Here is a 24,312-nt window from a genome sequence, read left to right as displayed (position 1 = left end):
ACTTTTGGTCTCTAAATTTTCTTAAAAATAATAATTTAATCTCTAGATTTTGTTTTATAACGATTTAGTCCCTCAACTTTCAATTTGTAACAATGTAATTTTTGAACTTTAGTATGTAACAATTTAGTCCTTGTATTTTAAATTCATAATAATTTAGTCTCTTATGTAAACAAATTTATCAAAGTTAGATGTCAACTTTTATTATTTTATAAAAATTATCGAGTCTCTAATTAGTTCATCGATTTATTTAAGCAATAAATCTTATTAAATCTTAACAATAATTTCTATAATAGGGATTAAATTGTTACAAAATTTGAAGTACAATGACTAAATTGTTACATAGTAAGAATCAAAGACTAAATTGTCACAAAATTAAAAATTTAGGGACTAAATTTAAATTATTACTTTTATAAAAGTTTAGGAGCTAAAAGTGATTTTTGACTAAATTTTTACTATTCAAGTGTAATATATCCACTTTTGTGTTATTTTTTCTTTTTTTTTAATAAAAGAAAAGAAACTCCCCCGGTGTTTTTGGGCCGGCCCAACATAGAATATCAGATTTCGGCCAGTGCTATAAATGCTTCCCATTCAGACGAAATCGATCTTTCCCTTCCAGCCGAAACCTTTGCAACTCCTTCACTCAAACCCTAGAAATCAAATCTCATGGTGAGTTCCTTTCCTCTTTTGTTGTTAATTCGTATTATTTGTTCTTCCTTTTGATTATGATTCTACTTGATGTGTGTTATCTTTTATTGTTATTGTTTTGAATCTTAGGCGCCGAAGAAGGACAAGGCTCCTCCACCGTCTTCCAAGCCGGCTAAATCTGGCGGAGGAAAGCAGAAGAAGAAGGTAAGCTTCTTAAAATTATATACTGCTTGCGGATTCATGATTAGTATGCCGATACTTGCTTAGTCCTATCGTTCAACATCATTAAATAAGATTTTGTGCATTGATAAGATGTAGTTTGTAGCTAGTGCTTTTTATGAAGTTAGTATTTTATATGTGGAATTCTTTTATGTAATTTGGTCGGTTAGCATTACTAACCTTGGTGTTGAATTATGGGCTAATCAGAAAGTGACTTTTATATATGATTAGAATGAAGGGACAATAAAAAATCATTAAGGATAGGACTCGAGGCCTTGTAAAAGTCAATAAGATGGTTTGAAAATTGGTGAATTTGTTGAATGAATAAGAGGATCATTTTGGTCATAGTGTCAGGATTTTCTTTTTGGTATTCGTTTAATATGGCCATGCTTGTGGTGTGCAGAAATGGAGTAAGGGTAAGCAAAAGGAGAAGGTGAACAACATGGTTTTGTTTGATCAGGGAACTTATGATAAGCTCCTTTCTGAAGTTCCCAAGTACAAGCTAGTCACTCCGTCTATCCTTTCTGATAGATTGAGGGTATGTCTTTTCTCCTCCTTTTTGTTCTTGTTCAGAATATATTGTAAAAAGGTTACTTACCGAAACCTATCAACATAAGTTTTTAAATGTAATGGTGATTCAACCGGTAATTTCCAAGCAGGATCGACCTTTCCAAACTTATGTGGTTTGAGTTGGGTGGATAATTAACTTAAAAAGCACCCACATAAAACGGGAACACAAAAAACCAAATGCTTACTAAATGTGTCTTATGAATCAGGATTTATGTTGGCTCTTTTGGTTCAGCATCTAGACCAGCATTTGTGTTTTAATTTTTTGGTTCACTGTTACTGGTAAAACCTTCTTTTATAGTAACTTTCTAATGGTTTCCTTTGTCATGCGCAATATTCAGATCAATGGATCACTAGCACGAAGAGCAATTAAGGATTTGATGGCACGAGGTTCGATCAGAATGATATCGGCTCACCCGAGTCAGCAGATCTACACCAGAGCAACCAACACCTAAGGACAATTCATTTCACTTATGCCTGAAAGGGTATATAATAGATATGTAGTTGCACTTCCAGTTTGCAATTCCAAATTTTGCTCAGTGATTAAATTATCTTTTTAGTTTGTTATAATGGTGGTATGAACTCTAAATGTGACATCGTTTTTAATTGGTTAATGTGCTTGAATTTGTTTGCGTTGCCAGTCTTAACTTGTTTGATCAATTGTCTACCTTTTCGTTTTCATACTACGAATCATAATGTTTGTAGAGAAGCTCGTATTAGATAAAAGTTTGTAAACTAATGTGGCTTTGACATCAGGCTCACTTGTTTGAACATTTCTTGGATTTCGTCTCTTAGTTTGAATCAAAATAACTTTTGAAAATAGCTTTTGAAAAAGATTTTAAACCGTTTGAATTTAAATAAAAATGATTAAAAAAACATTTTTTCTGTTCAATCAAATGATAAGGATGTTGATAAATTTGAAGTTTGAGGGTAATGGATGCAAATTGAATTCAAATTTGAGAGTAATTGATGTAAATTGAATTCAATTTTTCAATTGATGCATATGGGGAATGGTTATTTTTTACCCAAAAAAGTTTCTCTCTTAAAAGTAACTTCTTTTGTAGAATGTACTTTTGTTCTCTTTTCCATCTTTTGAGACTTCGAGGGTCTCCCGAAGTGAATTTATAATTTTGTTTTCAATAAATGGTTATTCATCAGTGTAAAATTACCTAACTTGTAATTGTTTTTTTGTTTTCTTTTTTTTGCGTTTCAATTTCCTCTTCTTTTTTTGTTTAGAGTTTGGAAAGACACAAGTATGTTGTGTACAGCTTATTTAAAAACTAGCTTTTTTTTTAGAAAGGTTCACTATAGAACCAAAAATTTACTCCTCAAAAAAGCTTACAATAACCAACTAAACCACTACTCTTTTGTAAACTGCTTGGGTAAAAGTTCGAATTCTTATTGTCAAAGTTTTAGGGAAAAAATTGGAGAGGAAATTCCCATTGAACTTTATTTGAACACGTATAAGTCTGGAAAAAAGTCGTTTACGTGAAGTTGACTTTACGACATAAAATTGGCTTACCAATATTTCTCATAAAGTTAGACTTAATCAACATTATCGAAAAATCACAATGTTATTTTTTTTTTCTAGTCCACTTTCCATGCCTAAGTTTTAGGAATGATTTCTTTTGGAATAAATGGAATGTGATATTTCATAAATAAATATGTTTTTTTCGAAGTTAACCAACTTGAAGAAGAGACATGACTATTCGAATGACCACAAATAGTCTATAGATATATGCCTCTTGAAATTGCACTGAACTACTTTTTTATAAGCATTTTGCTCTCATAAAACTTTTCTCTTTTTTTATAAATTTGTGTAAGTTCATTTTATTTTTACAAAGTGTAGTTCAGATCTTGTGGACGGGGTGCTATTTTCATAAAAAAATTAATCTCTTCTATATTGGAAGATAATTACTCAAGAAACTCAAACATTAGATTGAGTAAAATTGTTTTAAGGAGGTAACGTGAAGTCGTTGGACTCAGATTCTTATATCAGGTTTTATGTTTTCTAATTTTTTATAATCTCAAGACAATTTTAGTGCATCTTGATTGTATGTGTAATTTCCTATTTTTCTTCGTGCATTTGTATTGGTGCTTATGAAATTTAATGTATCTATTTTTTTAACCCTTCGGGCCTTTTGTGCACCTAGTTTTGCTTCTGCTATGCATCTAGTTCGTGCAATTTTTTTTTCTACAGATGAAAATGGAATTAAGAATATTAATTTTGTAATCTCCACTATTTTATATGGTATTTTTTTTTCCTTCAGTGCATCTATGAGGTGGTTTTTATTTTGTTAATATTGATAATTTGAAAATGTGGGTGACTTCAAGATATTTTCTTTTTCTGTAAAATTAAATAATTGAACTATATATTATGATTTTTCATTATTGGAACTGAGATTGGTCCATTGGAATTAAATTGGTTGATTGTGATTTTTTCCCTCTTTCTTTTTGTTTAACATTTTTTTTTTAAAAAATGAAAATATCTTCTTTGAATTGATTGTGTTCTAGAAACGACTTCCATTTATTTATATATAATATATATAAATAATTGTTTGTTACATATATATGTTTTCTAACATTAGTGGGAAAAAAAAATTGTGATGCTCTGTTAGTTTAGGCTGGGCATAGACTTTGGCACTAGAAAGAGATGCGTTGCTCTAATGGTTTAAGGTGTTCTATTTTAAAATTATTTATACATATGATGTGACTTCAAAAGATGTTCTATACGTTTTGAAATTGAGTAATTTTCTAGTTTGGAAGAATATTGAAATTGTTGAATCATATATATATATATATATATATATATATATATTTTAAAAATTCTTTCATGTTATGACTGTTCATATTGAAAGTTGTGAAAAATGTGCTTGCACGATTTTTGTGTATTTTCATCAACTTTTTAGTGCCTATAACCACTTCGTTATTAAAGAAAAGTGTCTTGCTTAATGGTCATGTGGATTTGAATTTTGTTGGGTAATCAAAGGAGACTTTTCACCTTTTTCTAGTGGTGGATTTGACGGAGAAGCCAACAAAGAAAAGTTCATTTTGTGAATATGTGCAAAATATTTATGCAAGAGCCGCACTTTGAGTGGACTAGATAACACATTATATAAAGTGTGTAGTGGTGGATTTGGAAAAAAAAATTATAGGAATCGTTAGACAAAAATAATATATATATATATATAAGACAGAAGATGTTATGGCAATGAAATTTATTGTAAAGAATTTTCTGATTTATAAAATGATTGATTCCAAAATCAGGATGAGACACATTTTGTGAATATGTCTTCCATGGTTGAAGGTTAATTATATTTTATATGGAATTCCATATATGAAAATATAAGAAATTCCTTGTGAATCATGGAAAGGTTGAAAGCTTCTTAAAATCTTATGTTATTGTGGGAAAAGTGACTATACCCCAATTGATAATCCAAGGTTGAGAATATTCGATAACAATTTAAAAAGAGGTCGGGATATGTTTGAGTTGGCTACAAAACTTTTGTATAGCATTTCTAAAGTGCGAGTACAACCTAAACCTCTTTAATGAATAAATAAGTCTTGACATATATGATAAAAACTTAATACAATAAGACAACTACATTCTAGTGGAATTATCACAATTGACTTTGTAAGGTCATAAGATAATATTGTGGATCCGCTTGTAAAAGGCCTAACTAGAGAGTTGGTTGAAAGTTTGTGATTAAAGCCTTTAATTTTAGAAAGTTAACGAGAGAGGCAACCCGACCTAGTTGACTGCAGATCCCAAGGTCTAGGTTCAATGGACAAACTGACCTTTGGATAAGTTAGAGAGCATTGCGTTGATTTTTTTCTTCTTACCTATTCTAAGGATGGTGAGACAGTACAAGTGTGGTTTTAAGGTAAGCATTGTGTTTTTAATCATCTCTATAAGTTGTTGAATAATTATTTATAAAAAGAGCATATGCGATGTTCTTTATAGGAATCATCTATGTGATGAGAATTTTGAAGGCAATTTTTCTAAAACACTCATGAGACCAGACGGTGTTCAAGGCCAAAATGAACACAATAATGAGAACACACTTTGTTATAATGAGAAACTGTGTGATTTCAATTGTCTTAGTTTACTCTAGAACGGCTGACAGTTCAAGGCATCAAGTCTATTGATTAGCTAAGCAAACTCGATTGATATTCATTAGGGAAGGTTCAAATCGTTTACTACTTTTCTCGATACAGCTTTTTCATTGGAAAATATAGAACATTTTCTTTTTCCTTTTATCTTAAATTGTCAACTTACCATTTATGGAGGGATTGTTGATAAATGGTATGAGATCTTTCATATAGAGTTGCATTATTTCATGAATAAACATATTTTTTCGTAATTAACAACTTGAAGAAGAGACATGACTATTTGAATGACCACGAATAGTCTATAAATATGTCTCTTCTTCAAATTGTGCCGAACAACTTGTTCATAAGCATTTTATTCTCATAAAAATTTTCTCCCTTTTTATAAATTTGTGCAAGTTTAGTTTATTTCCACAAAATATAGTTCGTAGGATTTTGTCGATGAGGTTCTATTTCCATAAGAAAGTTAATCTGTACCATCCTATGAGATAATTACTCAAGAAACTCCGACATTAGAGTGAGTAAAATTGTTTCAAGGACACAATGTAAAGTCATTAGAGTCAAATTCTTTTCGGTATATTAAGTTCAATATTTTTTTAATTTTTGGTGATCATATTATCCATATAACAATTTCTTGTAAAGTTGAATGATCAACGTTATGGGAAAAATGTTATGTTTTTTTCCCAATGCACTTCCAACACCTATCTTAATAAATCTGAAAATCTTTTATTTTCTATTTTTATATTTTCTGTGATTTGATTTGATTTGATTTTAAAGCATAATCTGTTTAATGGGTCGAGTGTTTTCTTTTCTTTGACACTTCACTCAACTCTTAACATTCTAAAATAAAAATTTTAAGAAATGGTAACAATAACTTAGCTAACATGTTTTTTAGGAAATACATAAAAATTACGTGAAAAAAATTTAAATAATAAAATAAAATAATTTGATATCCAAGTCTAATGATCCAGCTAAATGAAAATCAAATCTTTAACATATAGAAAGATAAAATTTTACTGAATAGTCATTTGGTTTGAGGTTTTATAATGTCGATGTCTGGGAATAAGATGTCTTAGAATATTGTGTAAATGCTATCAGAATTTGATGAACAAAAATTATGTTTGTATTTAATTTATAAAATCAAACCTGAAAAACTTATATAATTGTAATAGATTAATTAATTAAACAATAAATATCATTCAATATATTGATAAAAATTAATTAATTAAGAATCAATAATAATTTTAATTATAAATATTTGTAAATGGAGTAGTTTATAATTAAAAATCACCCATTAATATATTTAATGAACATCGTATTAATTATAAATTAATACTTAATGATTTTTATAACTAATTAAGTTTAACATTAATAATTTCAATTTTAATTCAATAATATAAGAAATATGTTTTAATAAACTATATATTACATAAAAAAATAAAAATTAAGATAAAAATATGATATATTAATAAAGAATACTAAAAAAAAAGTTTTATAAATATGATATATAAATAATAAATGAAGTAGTATAAATTAATCACAATACATAATTAACTGATTATAATCAATAATGATTATATATTAAGGATCAAATTAAAATTATTCTCAATAAATAATTGCTTGATTATTAAAAAAATATAAAATAATTAATTATTATTATTAAATTTTTTTTTGTACTAACTAAATTTAATGAATCTTAGTTTATTAATTAAATTATTGCGATATTGTTCGTTATTTAATTAATAAATTATGTAAAAAAGTAATTACATCATTTTATAAATTTTTATTGTAAAAATAAGTTAAGTAATTATTTTAATAGATTTTATTTATCTTATAAATATTTATATTAATTGTCAAACTAAGGAAAATCGACCATTTGAAAGAGAATAGAAAATCCTTGTACGTGGAAAAATAGAAAACCCTTGTATGTGAGAAATGAGGATGTCTGGAATGAAACCTGTGAAACAAAATGTATAAGTTGAAATAAAAGTCTTCTACTCAATACTCATTTTTTATATATATTTAAAAAAACAAATCATATTACTCAAAACAAATTTGAATTAATATATATTTTTTAAACTTTTTTTAAGTGTTCTTGATTTTTTGATCTCTTAATTCAAATCTTTGAGTAAGACAATAAACAAGCAAATAATATCTAAATTCATAATAAGAAAAATTTAAAAATAAAAGCTCATCACTTTTATTAGAAATAAAAATTTGTTTCTATTATATTTATTTCAAAATTATACATAGGTGAATCATGGTATATTTACAACAAATTTGAGAAGGAAAAAAAAAACTACAAAGCATGTAAAAATAATAAATTATTACAAACCAACTCATTGGTGTACATTGATAAAAATTAAAAAGCGAAAAAAACTACAAAAGCATAGTTCGCTTTGACCGTCAAGAGTAGGTAATCCGTTCCTGTGTCTTTGTTTCTATTGCATTCTATCTCATTGTATCAAATTCTATTTTGCGATATTTGAGAATCATCGTCAATACCTCGGTGTAGGTCCGGTTCCATAGTCTAGGTCTATTTACAACTAGCCAATTAAGAATTCTCGGATGTACTAGTACTAGCAAGTTCATCTTTGATGTAGTCATTGATTCTCCTGAGAGGTCACAATTACAGCGAGCAAACATATTAATGACGATGAACACATTTTTGCTATTCTACTAATACTTGTACTTGCTCTGCTATTCTGTCAAGCCTGGCTAAGGAAGAATTACAGGGCACAAAACAAAAAAAAATGTTGATTCGGTTGGGTATACTATATTTAATTTATAACGAAATCCTCGTCCTTAACCCATTAATGAAAAAGAAAAAAAATAAAAAATAAGGTCATTCCATTTTGACAAAAGTCCCACACCCAAGTTCCATATTGTTGGGTCTGCTATCCCGATCATGATTTTTCTATACAAACTTTTCTGGTTTATCCCAGCATTCCCCACTTGTCCGGCTGTTGTTGAGAATTTTTTGATATCAAACGGACCTCCCTAGAAGATAATTTTAGTGTGGCCTAGTCAATTACCCTCTTCCTTGTCACTTTACCGATTTTTAAACTGCTTGAGACTTTAACAAATTTCTTAAACCTCAAAAATAAGATCTTCTTTTCCAATTCTTCAATATGTGAGGAAGAATAGAATCTGTGTGTATCGAATAAAAAAAAAACTATAAAAACATATAAAAAATTGTAGCAATATTAAATCATCATTGAAGAAGATGACATATGTTAAACAAAAAAAGAAGAAGACATGATAAAAAAAAAAATAGAAAGAGACAAATGTGGTATCTCCTACCGGACATGGAAGAGAACTACTTAAATAAAAAATTATTAAGATAATGCCCACTCCTAAAAAAACTGAAAAAAATTATTTGGAATGATGTTGCTATTAAGAAAAAAAAAAAAAAAAAACCATAATGCTACAAACAAAATTTCCACAAAAATTAAAGGAAAAAAATTAAAGTGTGCGAGTTAAAAAAATTAAATTAAAAAAGAAAAAGAAGAAGAAAACTGTGAGAAAAATTTAGATTTCAAATCATGATTATATTTTATTTTCATTTAAAACAAATATATTTACAAATTACAAAACTATTGGAAATGCATTTTAAAGATAAAATGATATCAATTTTTTTTTTAATGTTTTTAGATAAAATGAGATTTTCATCCATGATGTTTTTTAGATAACATGAGATTATAGATAAAATATGAATCTAGATAAAATGTGAATCTAGATTTTTATAAAAAAAATATTTTTTTTAATGTGAATTATTTATTAAAATCATTTAAAAAAAAAAAAAAAATTTATTATCACTCCAATTTTCTCACTTCAACTTGAATGCCAAAAAATTGGGAGAACATTTTTACTTAATGATTTAATGTGAAATTACCCTCCCTATATATATTCATAGTCCGTTTTGATTAGATTGTAGATTAGAATTATATAGTAAATAGATTTTATATAAGTGAGTTTTTTTTTTTTTCCTTTTAACATGATTTTAAAATGACATCATTTTTTTAAAAAAAAAATTCTTTAACGTTTTTATATAAAATTTGATACTCATATATAATTTTTTAGAAAATATGAGATTATAGATAAAATCTAAATCTAGAATTTTATAAAAAAATTATTCTTAACAGAAAATTTTGATTTCATAATTTGATTTTATTTTAAATCAAATTACATTAACGTGATATAGTATGAGGTATAGAAAGATAAAATATGGTTTTTTTTTAAAAATCTACCATCATTTAAAATTAACATGCCAACAAATAGATATTTTTTTTTAAAAAAATTAACATATAATGGCCAAAAATATAGGGAAAATATTTTCTTTAAAAAATAATTAACATGGAAGTGCGAAAAAATAGGCCAAGCAATTTTATTTAATAATTTAAATGTAAAATTATCTAAGATACCCCGGTAACCAATCACTAAAAAGGATAATGGGAGAAATTTTGTATAGTATAGATTATAAGACTTTTTCCATTATTATTTTCAGTGTGTTCTATCCATTTTTTAATGAATTTATTTGTTTGATCATGAAATTGTCCTAACCACAAAGAAAAATATTTTGCAATAATTTACCTAAAAGTATTTAACCACAATTTGTTACATGACAAACTTTCTTTTATACCACACAAATAAAAAATAGAAAACTCGTTGCTCTAAATTCAATTCTTCATCTTCCCAAACTTCAAAAATCTTTTTTATATTTCAAAATAAATTAAGCACCGCTATACATATATATTTGGGGTTGTTATAAATATTATGACTTTTATTAGATTTTCATATAATTAAATAGTCTTCCCACTAATTTGTTCTTCCTCTTAATTGGCCATTAGACTCTTCATCACTCTATTTTAAGCACTCTTTATTTGGTGCCTACTCAATTGTAAATGCTATAAATAAGAGATATGTAAATATTTAGTAACACACTTCTCACATTTTGAGAATAAAAAGAGCTCTCTCCTTTACTCCTCATTTCTTTTGTGTGATTTTTCTTTTTGTTGTTTTTATAATATTCTAGTTTCATAATACGTTATCAGCTCGAGGCATTACCCTTTATATTGAACTAAAGGTAGGATTGTTTTTATTTGGATGTATGTCCTAAAGCCTCGTAGTTATATGTTATTTGAACCAATGGTTGATTAGTTTTATATGCAATAATCCATTATACAAAGATCCAAGATTATCTGATGTGACATAAATATGTATGTGGAGATATACAGATGCATCAGTGATAATCTAAATGGTCTGTAGTATATAGATAAGATTTGGTGCCTTATCCTAGCAACACTATTGATACAACCCGTTTTGTAGTTGTTACAATTGTTGTAGTGCTATAAATGACCTGATCTTGATCATTTATGTAGAGACATGTGAATGGGGTATCCTATACAAAGAGTTTGTATAAGACCGCACCATGAAAATAGTCTCTCTTTATAACTATGTTGCTAGAAGAGACTACATTTCACCAGGATAACCATAGGTGACTTAACTTGAATCTTGAGTGAGTTCCTGCCTATAAGGGCAGTCTTTTGATTTGTTGAATCCTGAGTGAGTTCTTGCCTATAAGGGCAGTCTTTTGATTTGTATAGATGAGAGTGACCAGATTCGCCGACTCAATAAGCTTACCATTTTGGGGATTCGTCTGACTAGGGAGTTAGGAACACAACTACACAAGAAGGAATTCACTCATTGCCTATTGTTAGAGTAAGTACATAAATTGTTCGGCTGATTCCAAGGCTTGAACAATGAGGCGCCTCACCCTCTTCTGACTCGAGAGGGGTTCAGTTATAGTTGGACAATGACTAATTGTTCGTTAGAGGGACCGATGGTATTTAAGAAGTTAGATGTAACTGCAGGGGTAAAACGACAATTCGACCCAGCTGTACTTACGAGCAATTTGTGAAGGGCTAATGCACTGTTGATTGGTTATATCTAGTGGACACAGAAATATATCTATAGTGCAAAAAGTACAGCTAGAGTGGCCGACAGTTAATGAAAGTTGATTAATTTAATTAAAGAGTTGAATTAATTAATCAAGTATCATTGTAGTTTCAATCTATAGGTCCATAAGATTTCAGGAATAATGAGAATCAAATTAATTTTGATTTAATTTGAATTATTCAAATTAATTAAAAGGAGAAATATATATAGTTTTATGAGAGAAATATATAGTTGATACATTATATATAGTTTTATGAGAGAAATATATATATATCTGAATATGATTCAAACATTAATTATATGAATATGATTCATATAGAAATTATATGTTAAAATTAATGTGAATATGATTCATATTAAATTTATATATAGTTTTATGAGAGAAATAAATATTTGAATATGATTCAAATGTTATTTATATAAATATGATTCATATAGACATTAAAATTAATGTGAATGTATTCATATTAAATTTATATTGTTTTATGAGAGAGATAATTATTTGAATGTAATTCAAATATTATTTATATAAATGTGATTCATATAAATACTATAGGCTAAAATTAATATGAATATGATTCATATTAATATCTTAAGTTATTTGAGAGAATATCAGACTATAGATTATATTATATGTGATATAACCTAAATTATAGGTTATATATTATAATATATTAAAGTAGTTAATATAAATTAAATTCAAATTTCTAAATTTGAATTTAAATTAATAACTCCGAAAGTTATTCTCACAAAATTGACTAAAATAAAAGTGAGGAGTTAATTTTAGAAGTGGTTGGTTGAACGTGAGAGTGGTTCATGTATCATCTTCATCTTCTTCCTTAGATCTCTTTGGGTGACTACACAGTGCGATCCTTTCAGAAAAATTCTCTTAAGCTCTCGACCTTTCCCTTTACAAAAAATTAAGAATTAGAAGCCCACAACTCTTTAATGATTCTCATCTTTGAGAATAACAAGGAAGATCTTGTGATAGTGTCCCCTTACTTGTTGTTGTGTTCGTGGTGTCGAGATCGTGAGTTCGGGAGAAGAAGATGTGTATAGAGAGGAAGCGAGAAGAGGATACTTCAAGAGTATGTGATATCTCTTCCCTTCTTCTCTCTGTACTTTCACAGTGATAGCATGCTTAAGTCTTTGTTTATCCTTAGTCTCCATCACTTTGTATTTTGAATGTTTTGTAAATCGGATTTAGAGGCACATGACATCCAATTGCTTCCGCTGCGAGGACTTCCAATCCCCTCAATTGGTATCAAAGTCATCTCGAGTCTCTAAATTTCATTTTTGAGCTTTGGGTAAATGTTCTGCATTTTGAATGTCGAATGTTCTGGTTTTTGCACATTGGTTGGTTTCGAAATTGACATAGCAATTTACTGTTTAATTCAATCGGTTTGTAAGGGCCCGTTATATTTTTCGACATAAATTTCTTGCAATCGAGTCTGTATTTAAGTTAGTGTCATTCGTGATCAAGTTTTGGCTTCAATTTGGGAAAATTTGGAGCAAGAATGGAGTAAATCAGATGAACGGACGAAACAGAGGAAACTTTATGTCTTAGAGCGTAAGGCTAGTGTATCGCGATGCTCGCCCTACGTTGTAAGGCAGAAAGCTCAGCGTCGCTACGCTCCAGCCACAAAGTTGCAATGCTGCGCAGAGGGTCGTGATGCTATAAGAAGTGTAGGAGTATGCTGTGACAACCCAAAAAGCCAGTGTCGTAACACTGGCATAGAGCGTTGCAATGCTCTAGAAGTTCGTGCACACGTTGAGGACCGGTTCGTGACCATGGCTTCGAGGCTAATGTGCAGCAATTGGAGCAATTTTTTGGACTTTTTTTTTTCGAATTTATTCGAATTTTAATTATTAATTTGTAATAATTAATTATATTTATTTTTTTTTCGTTAATATAAGTATTATATTAATTTAATTAATGTTTAGGATGCCGATTTCGGTCCAATGTTGCTTTTATATTTATTATACATGTGATGTATGATTTATTTATTATATTACATAGTGTATGCCATATAGTATAAAAATCCCACCATAAGATAAACATTATTTCATGCATCATAGGGAATTCTGTTTAAGGATGGTTCTGTTTAGGCTTAGGTATTTAAGTTGATCGAAAGGGAACACCTTTACCTAGGAACTAACCTGACAGTTGAAGTAGTCAGATTTTATTTTATTTTATTTATGGTCATATGATGGTTAATTGAATTTCTTTTCAAAGTTATTTATTAATCATTTATATATTTCATATAGATAGAATGTATACATATTTTTTTGGTTATTTTATGGCAAAGTTTGAAAGATGTATTTTAGTAATTACTCTCCCAATTTTGATTATATGCACTTGAAGTTGCATAACTAAATAAATGCTCATGTTGATAAGAAGCACCTAAAGCATCATTATTTTATATAAAAAAATTACTCAATTTAAATATGTGCACCAATAGTTGCATGATTTTAAATCAATAAGCGATTGTAAACTAACAAGCATATAGCAAAGAAAATATATTATTAGTTCATGCTCTTGCAATAGCAATATCAAGAAAAGTGTTTAATATTTTGATGAGTAATATCATATATTTATAACTTAATGAGCTGTTTATGAAAATCATAAATCTTAATCAAATAGTTCGATATATCATTTTGAAAAGTGAATGATATAACATTTAATAATTGTGGTTGAGATTGAAGTCATGATTAATAGAGGAAGATGAATTTACTCATCTCATGGTAATTATAAATTACTTATTTTTTCAAGAAAACCACACACAAAATATAATGATTAAAAGAAAGGCTCCATATCTTAGATGTAGTACAAATGAAGTGTATGTCTTATACCTGTCATACATTTAATTTTTTTTAAATTTAAAATTCCTTAATAAATGAAAATTGAAACAATATGCGAAGAAACAAATTTTGCAAATCTCCTGAAGAGATAAATTAATCTTGAAAATATGAAATAATTAGATGTTGCAAATTCATTTAAATCTGCTGAAGAGAGAATGAACATTATTGTAGAAGCAACAAATATTATTTGAGATCATCAAACTATTTAATATTTTGTTATATTTTTCTCATATTTACTTGTTAAAGTCTAATTTTACATTTTGCATTTTGTTTATTACTAGGGCCCATTACTTATTTTTTTTCATGAAGAAATATGAATATTTCTCAAATTTTGGATGACTTCGAGATTAACAACGAAGATCTATATTAGGCGGATAATTGAACAACGCACACTATACTAAAAAAGCAGAAAATATTTTTCATAGTTGACAATGATGAAAGAAAAAATCAATATAATATCAGGTCCTGTAGACTTGATTGAAGACTTTGGAAAAGCATATATAATTTTACCTAGAGGAACACAAGTTACAGTTGATAATATTTTGTTCCCTAGTAAGTCCAAGAGAAATTTACTAAGTTTAAAGGATATACGTTCTAATGGTTATCATATAGAGACTAGTAGTATGAATTAGTGTATCTCTCTATTATATCAATTGTCTCACATGAAAAATGTATATTCGAAAAATTGTCTGCTTTTTCTTTTGGATTATATTATACTCACATTAGTGGTATTGAAGCTTATGCAACCACGAACCTGAAGTTCATTCATCCAAATATATTTTCTATTTGACATGATCGGTTAGGTCATCCTGGGTCAATAATGATGAGAAAAATTATTGAAAATTCACATGGACATCGGTTGAAGAACCAAAATATTCTTCAATCAAATGAATTGTCATGCATTGCTTGGTCTAAAGGAAAATTAATTATTAGACCTTCACAAGCAAAAATTGGGTTTGAATCCCTTACATTCTTAGAACAAATACATGGTGATATTTGTGAGCCTATTAAGCCATACAGTGGACCATTTGGATATTTTATGGTTTTAATTGACGTATCCAGTATATGGTCACATGTATGCTTATTTTCAAATCGAAATCTTGCATTTACAAGACTACTGGCTCAAATAATCAAGTTAAGAGCATTTTTTTTCTTCTGATTATGGATTTAAGAAAATTCATCTTGATAATGTTGGTGAATTTACGTCTCAAGCATTCAATGATTATTGCATGTCAATTGGGATAAGTGTTGAACATCATGTAGCTCTTGTTCATACACAAATTTATAAATCGTCTACAATTAATTGTTAGACCAATGCTTATAAGAGCAAAGCTTCCAATACCTGTATCGGGTCATGCGATTTTATATGCAACGTCACTTATACGAATTAGACCAACAATTTACCATAAATATTCCCTGATACAATTAGCATTATGTTTCCATGTGTGAATTTATGGTATCGTATATATGAGAAAGACTGCATTTTGGAGTGATCTTTCCCTCTTTTTCAAACCAGCGGTGATCTCACTTTCGAAAGAGAGTCTCGACGTACTTAGTAGCACATAAATAGAACACGTAGTTTCGTACTAGAACTAGTCAATGGCTACAGGATAATTGGAGCATAGTACCCTATCCATTTATTCATTCGATCCGACTTGACTTGACTTTTTCTTCCGTATCAAGAATTTAAACATGGTTTGGCCTAATCTAGTAATGTAAAAATATGATTGAAATTTTTCATTGATACGACATGCTGCTTTTTCCATTCATTCCCTTCAGGATCAATCGTGGTCTTACAAACTCTACCAATAATGAACGAATCTGTTACTTCATAGAAACGTGTAAAAGATGCTAGCCACACTTAAAATCCGAGTATTCTACCATTGAGTTAGCAACCCCAAAAGTATCAAAAAGAAATTCTAGGTAGATATAATCAGAATTAAAGTAACAAAAGAAATGAAATTACACGACGTAATCAAAATATTCCAATAAAAAAAACTTCTTATATCACACAAAAGTAATATTTTGTATAACAAAAAATACAATGAGACCATCATGGGCCTGAAAAGCAAAGGTCATGAAATGGAGATAACTAGCTTCATTTATACACGATCAGATTATATTTGTTTGATACACTGTTGTTAATATTAATGTGAATAATTAAAAAAAGAATTATAAATGAATAAAAAATAAATGAAAATAATAATTTGAATTGAATAAATAGATTTATTTTATATTTATTATATATATACATATATATGTCAAATACATAAAACTAAAACTATAAATATTTATGGGACTTAAATTGATAGTTCAAAAACTCTTTTATATATTTTTGAAATTTACAGACCAAATAGTTATATAAACTTCAAAGTTTACTAATCAAAAGTATAATAGAAGATAAATATAAATAATAGCATAAACTAAATTTACATGAATGTATATTATCAATTTCAAAACTTAAGGTTCGATTTTTCGTATAAAAAATGTTTCCACATAAGAAAAAAACTAAAAACCATCCTGAGTTAACTTAGTAATAAAAAAAACATAATTTTAATAAATGGTTAAGAGGTTAAGGGTTCAATCCATGATGATTACTGATAACTTGTAGAAATATAAGTTATTTTTGCTATTAAGTTAGAACAACTAAGGTTATAGATTCTCCTCATTTTTAGAAGAAACGCATGGATTTATTCAAACATTAGCAAACTCATGCAAAAGAAGTTTTATTACTAAATATCGTGACACTAACGCATTGTATTGCANATAAATTATATTAAAATAAGAGAAAATAATTAAAAAAATTACAGACTTAGATTGGATTGATACTATAGAGATAATCAACATAGATAGACATAAAAGATGTAGGTGAAAGAAGAAATTAAGGAAGAAGTAGAAAAAAATATATCGATCACACTCCATAAATATAAATAAATAAAAAACTTAAACCCATTTTTTTATTTATTCATAAAAATTGCAACCAAATCACCTCATTGATGTGGTAATGTATAAATTTTTATTTATAATATATTGTATAGAACCAATTAGTTCTTTAATAACTTAATTGATATTTTTTCTATCCATCTTAGATCAATTTATATCAATAAAATAAAATATCTTTTTATCCTTTTCGAAGATGGAATTTTAAGGTAATAAATGTATAGTATGAATAGAACAAGAGGGGGAAGGGGGAAATACTAAAGAAAAGGTTAGCCAAAGCTATATACAAGTAATCCACACTTTTTTTTTATTATTTTATTAAATATTAATGGAATTTCGGTTATTGATTAAGGTGTAGTTTTGTAAAAACACCTGTCTTCTTTAAAATATCATGAACAGTTCTGGTAGGTTGAGCACCATTTTCAAGGAAATATAGAATAGCAGTAACATTTAAATAGGTTTGATTCTTTATCGGATCATAAAAACCCACTTTACATTCCCTCTCTTCAAGATTGAATATCAATTGTAATGGTTCGATAAACGACTCATTGGAATAGATGTAAATTAACACTACCCCTCCCAAAACCGTATAAGAAGTTTTCTCCTTATACAACTCGAGGAAATTCAAAGTTATGTATAAAATTCTACTTAATGTCAAATAGATCCAAATATATTAGACTATGATATAAATATTTCTTTCTTATTCTTTTGTTTCTTTTTGGGGAAAAAAAAAGCTCATTTTTATCCCCATAACTCAAGTGAGATAACTTTCACTCAAAGAAAAACAACCCTTAAGCTTAAGCATTTCATTTATTGAGTGGTCCCTAACCCCTTTATTTTTGCTGGCCTCCTTTAGAATCTATTTCGATTCTTCATTATGATCTAGTTTAGTTATTGAGACAATTGAAAAGGATTGTTACTTGTTTCAGGATCCTTTGTCCTTGCCTTGAATCATTGGATGTGCAGTATATGTTCCAATTACTCTACTACAACATACTAAGATGGGTTCTCAAAGGAGGCTAGGAATATATGTTGGATTTGATTTCCCATCAATCATTAGATATCTTGAACCTCGACAGGTGATGTATTTACTGCATGTTTTGCTAATTGTCATTTTAGTGAGACAAAATTTTCAACATTAGGGGGAGGAATTCATAAGTTGAAAAAAGAAATTACATGGAACGCGTCTTCACTATCTAATTTAGATTCCCATACAAAACAATGTGAACTGGAAGTTCAAAAAATAATTAATATGCAAAATATAACAAATCAAATGCCATATGCATTTACAAATGCTAATAAAGTGACTAAGTCACATATACCCACTGCAAATGTACCCTCTAAAATTGATATCCTATAGCAACAAGTTGTCATAACTAATGAGTCAACGATTTATGTCAAATAGTGCATATTTTTACTATATATTTTGGTACATATTTTAGTAAAAGTAGAACTTTATGTGATATTTTGACTTCGAGATGACTTAAGTTGAGTAAAATTAGAAAACACATGCCTTTGAATTGTATAAAATCGATTTAGAGTGATTTGAGCTAAGTATATAAGCTTTTATACTGATTTTTAACTATTTTGGTAAATTTTTGTCTGATGCGACCGCAAAACCAAATTTGATGCACCTGCATTAGAAAACCTTAATTTTTCATATTCATGCCCAGTCAATTCTAGTTACTAGTTTCTCGGTCAAAGCTGTTATTCCACACTTAAAATCATGGGAAAATGACCAACCATGATTTTAGGTCATCCTTAAACCAATGTTGGCCTATATAAAGGATGGAAAGCCTCCCATTTTATCATTTAACTCTCTGTCCACAAGTCAATCACAATTTACTCACATTTTCTGTCATTTTCATCATTCTCCTTGAGCTTCTTCTCAAATTCTCAAGTCAGTAGCCTTAAGAGCAGAAGTTTCTTTAAGGCTTAGCAGCTCTAGGTCATCTCATCCCATGGAAGCGTGTGGTGAGAGGAATCAACTTAGGAAAATACTAAAAATTTGAGGAATTGTCCCAAGGCATCTTTGAGTTGTATTTATTTAATTTATTTTCCTGTAATTCTCTATTTTCTTTCTTTATCCATTGAACATCATGTTGTAGCTATGATTCTTGTTTTAGTAAAGTTCATTATTTTATCATTTATCATGAGATACATTCTCTAAGGGGTTCAATTATGTGAATACCCTAGGGTTTTATGGCTTAAGCAATGCTTATGTTTCATACCTCTTTGACTTTTGCATTTCCTTTGCTAAGTTTATAGATAAATATTTTTAAGTTAAATTTAATTTAGCAATCTAGTGGAGTTCTAATACTAAGAAGCTTAGGATATAAACTGATGTCACAAAGGAATACGTGACTATGAGCCTAGGAACAAGATGGTTAGTCGCTTTAGGAATAAGGGACACCGTAAGATAAAGAACCTGAACTTGAATTAATCTAGGATTCAACTAACCATGTGAATATTAGGCATTAATTGCTTAGTTCTCCTAAAGAAATTGGACCACCAGATCGAATAGGAGTAGTTTTCTGTTCATGCATATTTCACAGTCCTGGTATGATGCGCCCGCATCACTTTTAGCATATAACCCGAAAGGTTGAAATGTAACTTATCCCTGTTCAACATATCTATTCACTAATTTTATAAACATTAAATCTCAAAATAACTTATTTACTGGTTACCCTTTGAGTTGCATCGAAAAACTCTTTTTTATAAAGATTGAATTGCATAAATAGTCTCGTGGGATTCGACTCTTACAATACTTCAAGATTTATTACTTCATCAATAGTGTATGCTTGCACTTAGACCATATTTATCCTCATTTTATCATTCATATACGTTTGGTCGATCAGTTAGCAACACGCATGAAGTAGGTTCCAAAGATTAAAATCCTCAAAAAAGAAAAGTTGTCAATAACTCAATTAAGAACGCAGATATTCAAGAAGAAATTCAAAATTTGACTCCTCAGAGGGATATTGAAGAAGACCAAATAATTAAAGATAATCATGAGATTTCAATAAATTATGTCACTACAGGAAAAAAGAAGGAACTGGATTGATATAGTTATTGACAACATTTTTGCTTATAATGTTACTTATGATATTATTTCTGAAATTGATGATTATGAGCCAAAATCTATCAAATAATGTCAAAATCGAAAAGATTGGTCTAAATGGAAAGAACCAATTGAGGCACAACTAAGCTCACTTTAAAAAAGAGAGGTTCTTGAACCAATAGTCCAGATACCAGAAGATGTCAAACCAATGGGATACAAATGGGTATTTATAAGAAAAAGAAATGAAAAGAATGAGGTCACAAGATATAAAGCGAGACTTATTGCACAAGGTTTCTTGCAAAAACCTGGTATTGATTATGATGAGTCATATTATCCCGTAGTGGATGCAATAACATATATCTAATTAACTTAGCTGTATACGACAAGCTTGACATGCATCTTATGAATGTAGCCACAACATATCCATATGGATCTCTAGATAATGATATTTACATGAAAATATCTAAAGGATTAAAGATACCATAATCGTATAATTCAATAATTCAAATGCTAGAGAATTATATTCTATCAAATTACAGAGATCCTTATATGGATTATAACAATATGGACGAATGTGGTATAATCGTCTAAGTGAATACTTGTTGAAAGAAGGGTATAAAAATAACCCTATTTGTCCTTGTGTTTTATAGAGAAATCACAGTCAGAATTTGTTATTATCATTATATATATTGGTGACTTAAATTGGAGCTTCTGAAGAGCTCTCAAAGGTAAAAGAATATCTAAAGAAGGAATTTGAGATGAAAGATGTCGGAAGAACAAAATTTTTCCTTGGCCTGAAAATGGAACATTTAGTAGATTTGATATTTATTCATCTATCAACTTATATAGAAAAGAGTTTGAAAAGTTTTTACATGGACAAAGCATACCTATTGAACATTCCAATAGTTGTTCGACCATTAGATGTGAAAAAGAACATATTTCTCCGGAAGACAATGAAGAACTACTTGGTCTTGAAGTACCATATCTTAATGTGATAAGTGCACTCATGTATCTTACTAATAACACACAACCTGATATGACATTTTTAGTGAACTTATTAGCTACATATAGTTATTCTCCAACAAAAAGACATTGCAATGAAATTAAACATGTACTCCAATATCTTCAATGGACGATTGATATGAGTTTATTTTATTCAAACAAATCAACTTTTGATTTAGTTGGGTATACAGATGCAGGTTATTTATCTGATGCACATAAGGTTAGATCTCAAACATATTATATATTTTTATGTGGGGGAATTGCTATATCATGGAGATCCATAAAGAAAACTATTATAGCTACCTCTTCATCATGTCGAGGTTCTTGCAATTCATGAGGCTATTAGAGAATGCGTATGGTTAAGATCAATGACTCAACACATTCGTGAAGCATGTGATTTATCTTTCGATAAAAATCTTCTAACAGTGTTATATGAAGACAATACATCATACATAGCTCAAATTAGGGAGGATATATTAAAGGAGATAGAATGAAGTATATCTCACCAAAGCTCTTCTACACCATGATCTAAAATAGAGAGATCACTGTTCAACAAATTTCTTCCAAGGATAACTTGGTAAACTTATTTACGAAAGAATTACTCATCGCAACAATCAAGAAGTTGGTGTACAACATTGGAATGTGACAACTCAAAGATCTTAAGTAATGTCTTTTTGAGGAGGAGAAAAACGCTGCACTTCTTTTCCCTTGATTAGGTTTTTTCCCAATGGGTTTTCCTAGAAAGGTCTTTATCGAGGCGGTTGTTAATATATATATATTATGTACACTGTACTCTTTTTTCCTTCACAAGGATTTTCCCCATTGGGTTTATGTACAATGTAAATCTAAAGGGAGGGGGTGTTGCAAATATTATGACTTTTATTAGATTTCCATTTAACTATATAGTCTTCCTACTAAGTTGTTCTTCCTCTTAATTAGCCATAAACTCGGTGGCTACTCCATTGTAAACCTTTAGAAACACACCTCTCCCATTTTGACAATAAAAAGAGCTCTCTTCTTTACTCTCCATCTCTTATTCTAGTTTCATAATAGGGTTTCCTTTTTTTAATGGGACTTTTGATTAATGTTGATTATGTCCTAAGTAATCTGCCTATTTTAGTAAATCTCAAAATCTTTTAATTTCTATTTTAATATTTCCTTAAATATCGTGATTTGATTTGATTTTAACCATAATCTGTTTAAGATCTTCTAATGTGAGACTGTGACTCACTATTCTTTTACCCTTTACTCCACTTTTTACCCTTTAAAATTAAAATTTTAGTAAATAATAATAATGGCTTAGCTGCCGCGTTTTAAGGAAATACATACAAATTACATTAAAAGATTAAATAAGATAATAAAATAACATAACGTAACAGTGTTTTGTTATCCATATATATATATATATATAGTCGTAAGCGACAAAATCAAAATTTAATAGAAAGTTAAAAATTCTCTCCTCTTATATTCATATTTATTTTAAGTGTACCAGTTTTCTGGGAGATTATCCAAAGTTCTCCATATGAAAAAAAATAATAATAATAAGAGATATAGAAAATGTAATATATTTTAAATATAATAATGATATAAAAGAATTTTAGGATTAATAAATAAGTAAGTTGAATGATAAGAATCAAGGTATTCTGCACATTCTTGTTGGCCCAATAACAAGATCCAAAGCAGCAAAGATTCAACAATCATTTATTCTTCATGTACAAGATTGGATAGGGTCGATACATCCTCTATTTCATGTAGAGCATATTAATCCAATAGACGAAGGACCATCTAGAGTATTGAAGGTCAATATTTGCTCAGTTGAAGTGGAACATGGAGTAGACATTAAGTTTCCATGAGTACAAGCACTTTGAAGAATTTTTGTATCAAGTTCACAAACATTTTATTGTAATTTTAGCTTTAATTTGACTTCAATGACCAGTCAAAGATGGAGGCGGTCATTAATGATGTTACATTAAAGATGGTGGTTAGAAGATGAAGAACTCTTTTAATATTTTATTTTGACTTTTCTTACTTTACATTAAATAGGTTTAGAATCTCTACAAGGCTTTATAAAGTCTTCTACTCATCCATTTGTAATGAGATTAAGATTTTGATTAATGAAATTTGAGATCTCATATTTTGAGACTTTTTCCTTAGAATTTTGCAATTCTTATGATAGAATGCATGTAGTCATTCAATCTAACCTTGATCAAGTTGATCATGGAGTGACTCAATCTAGAACAAGATTTTCCAATTTTGCTTCTAGATCTTCAATCAAGTAGTAATCTAATTCTAGTATTTTCTCAGAGTTCAACTAAATTTTATCGGGAGGTGTTAATTTCTTTGATTCAAAGGTTCTTGTTACATAATAGCTTGAGGCTTTGGGCTTTGGGTTAGGGTTGTCTTATCATTTGGAATCAGAGCATAGGTTGCATTTTGTGGCTTGCTTTAGAATTGACCATATCTTTCTTTGTTGTTTTTGCATTTTAATTCAATCTTTCAATTCTGTCCATTGATTTCCTTATTGCCATCCATTATTCTTCATGTTTTTATGTTATTTTCATCTTATTGATTAAGTTTAGATCTAAAAAAATTAAAAAAAAGAAGGTGAAAATAGAAGAAAAAAATAAAAAAAGTGACAAGAAATCAAAATTTGTTCATGCAATTATTCATGAAAATGGTGTGTTTGATCTATCAATTTGGCATAATAGAGTTATTACATTAACTCTCTCTATTTTTTTTGTCAATTCCAAGATCAATTCCATGTTATGCTTCCTAACATTTATGGCTGAAAACTATTCTCAAGAACTTCCTTCTTTTCCTTCGTTTTTTTTAATGCAAATGAAGGATTTGATTCAGTGTCTTTCTTTAAAAGTTTAGATCAGCCTATCATCTTTAATCGTTAAGGACATTTAGTCAAAATCATTACATAAGACCTATTTATTTGCAAT

The 24,312-nt window shown here is 28.7% G+C and overlaps 1 protein-coding gene across 1 annotated transcript; it reads left to right on the top strand.

The window, feature by feature from the left end:
* Positions 1–580: 580 nt before the first annotated feature.
* On the top strand, positions 581–2,078 carry LOC120075881 (40S ribosomal protein S25). The gene is made up of 4 exons (XM_039029615.1): positions 581–666; positions 775–849; positions 1,268–1,402; positions 1,773–2,078. The coding sequence occupies exons 1-4, from the start codon at positions 664–666 to the stop codon at positions 1,884–1,886; spliced, it is 327 nt and encodes a 108-aa protein (XP_038885543.1). The 5' UTR covers positions 581–663; the 3' UTR covers positions 1,887–2,078.
* The last annotated feature ends 22,234 nt before the right edge of the window (positions 2,079–24,312 follow it).

The sequence above is a fragment of the Benincasa hispida genome, chromosome 4, assembly GCF_009727055.1.
Source record: "Benincasa hispida cultivar B227 chromosome 4, ASM972705v1, whole genome shotgun sequence".
NCBI lineage: Eukaryota > Viridiplantae > Streptophyta > Magnoliopsida > Cucurbitales > Cucurbitaceae > Benincasa > Benincasa hispida.
This window is presented reverse-complemented; position numbering and strand designations above follow the sequence as displayed.

Coding starts and splice junctions, on each gene's coding strand:
- LOC120075881 (XM_039029615.1), top strand. Junction 850..1,267: donor GAGGAAAGCAGAAGAAGAAG/GTAAGCTTCTTA, acceptor TGTGGTGTGCAG/AAATGGAGTAAGGGTAAGCA. Junction 1,403..1,772: donor TCCTTTCTGATAGATTGAGG/GTATGTCTTTTC, acceptor CGCAATATTCAG/ATCAATGGATCACTAGCACG.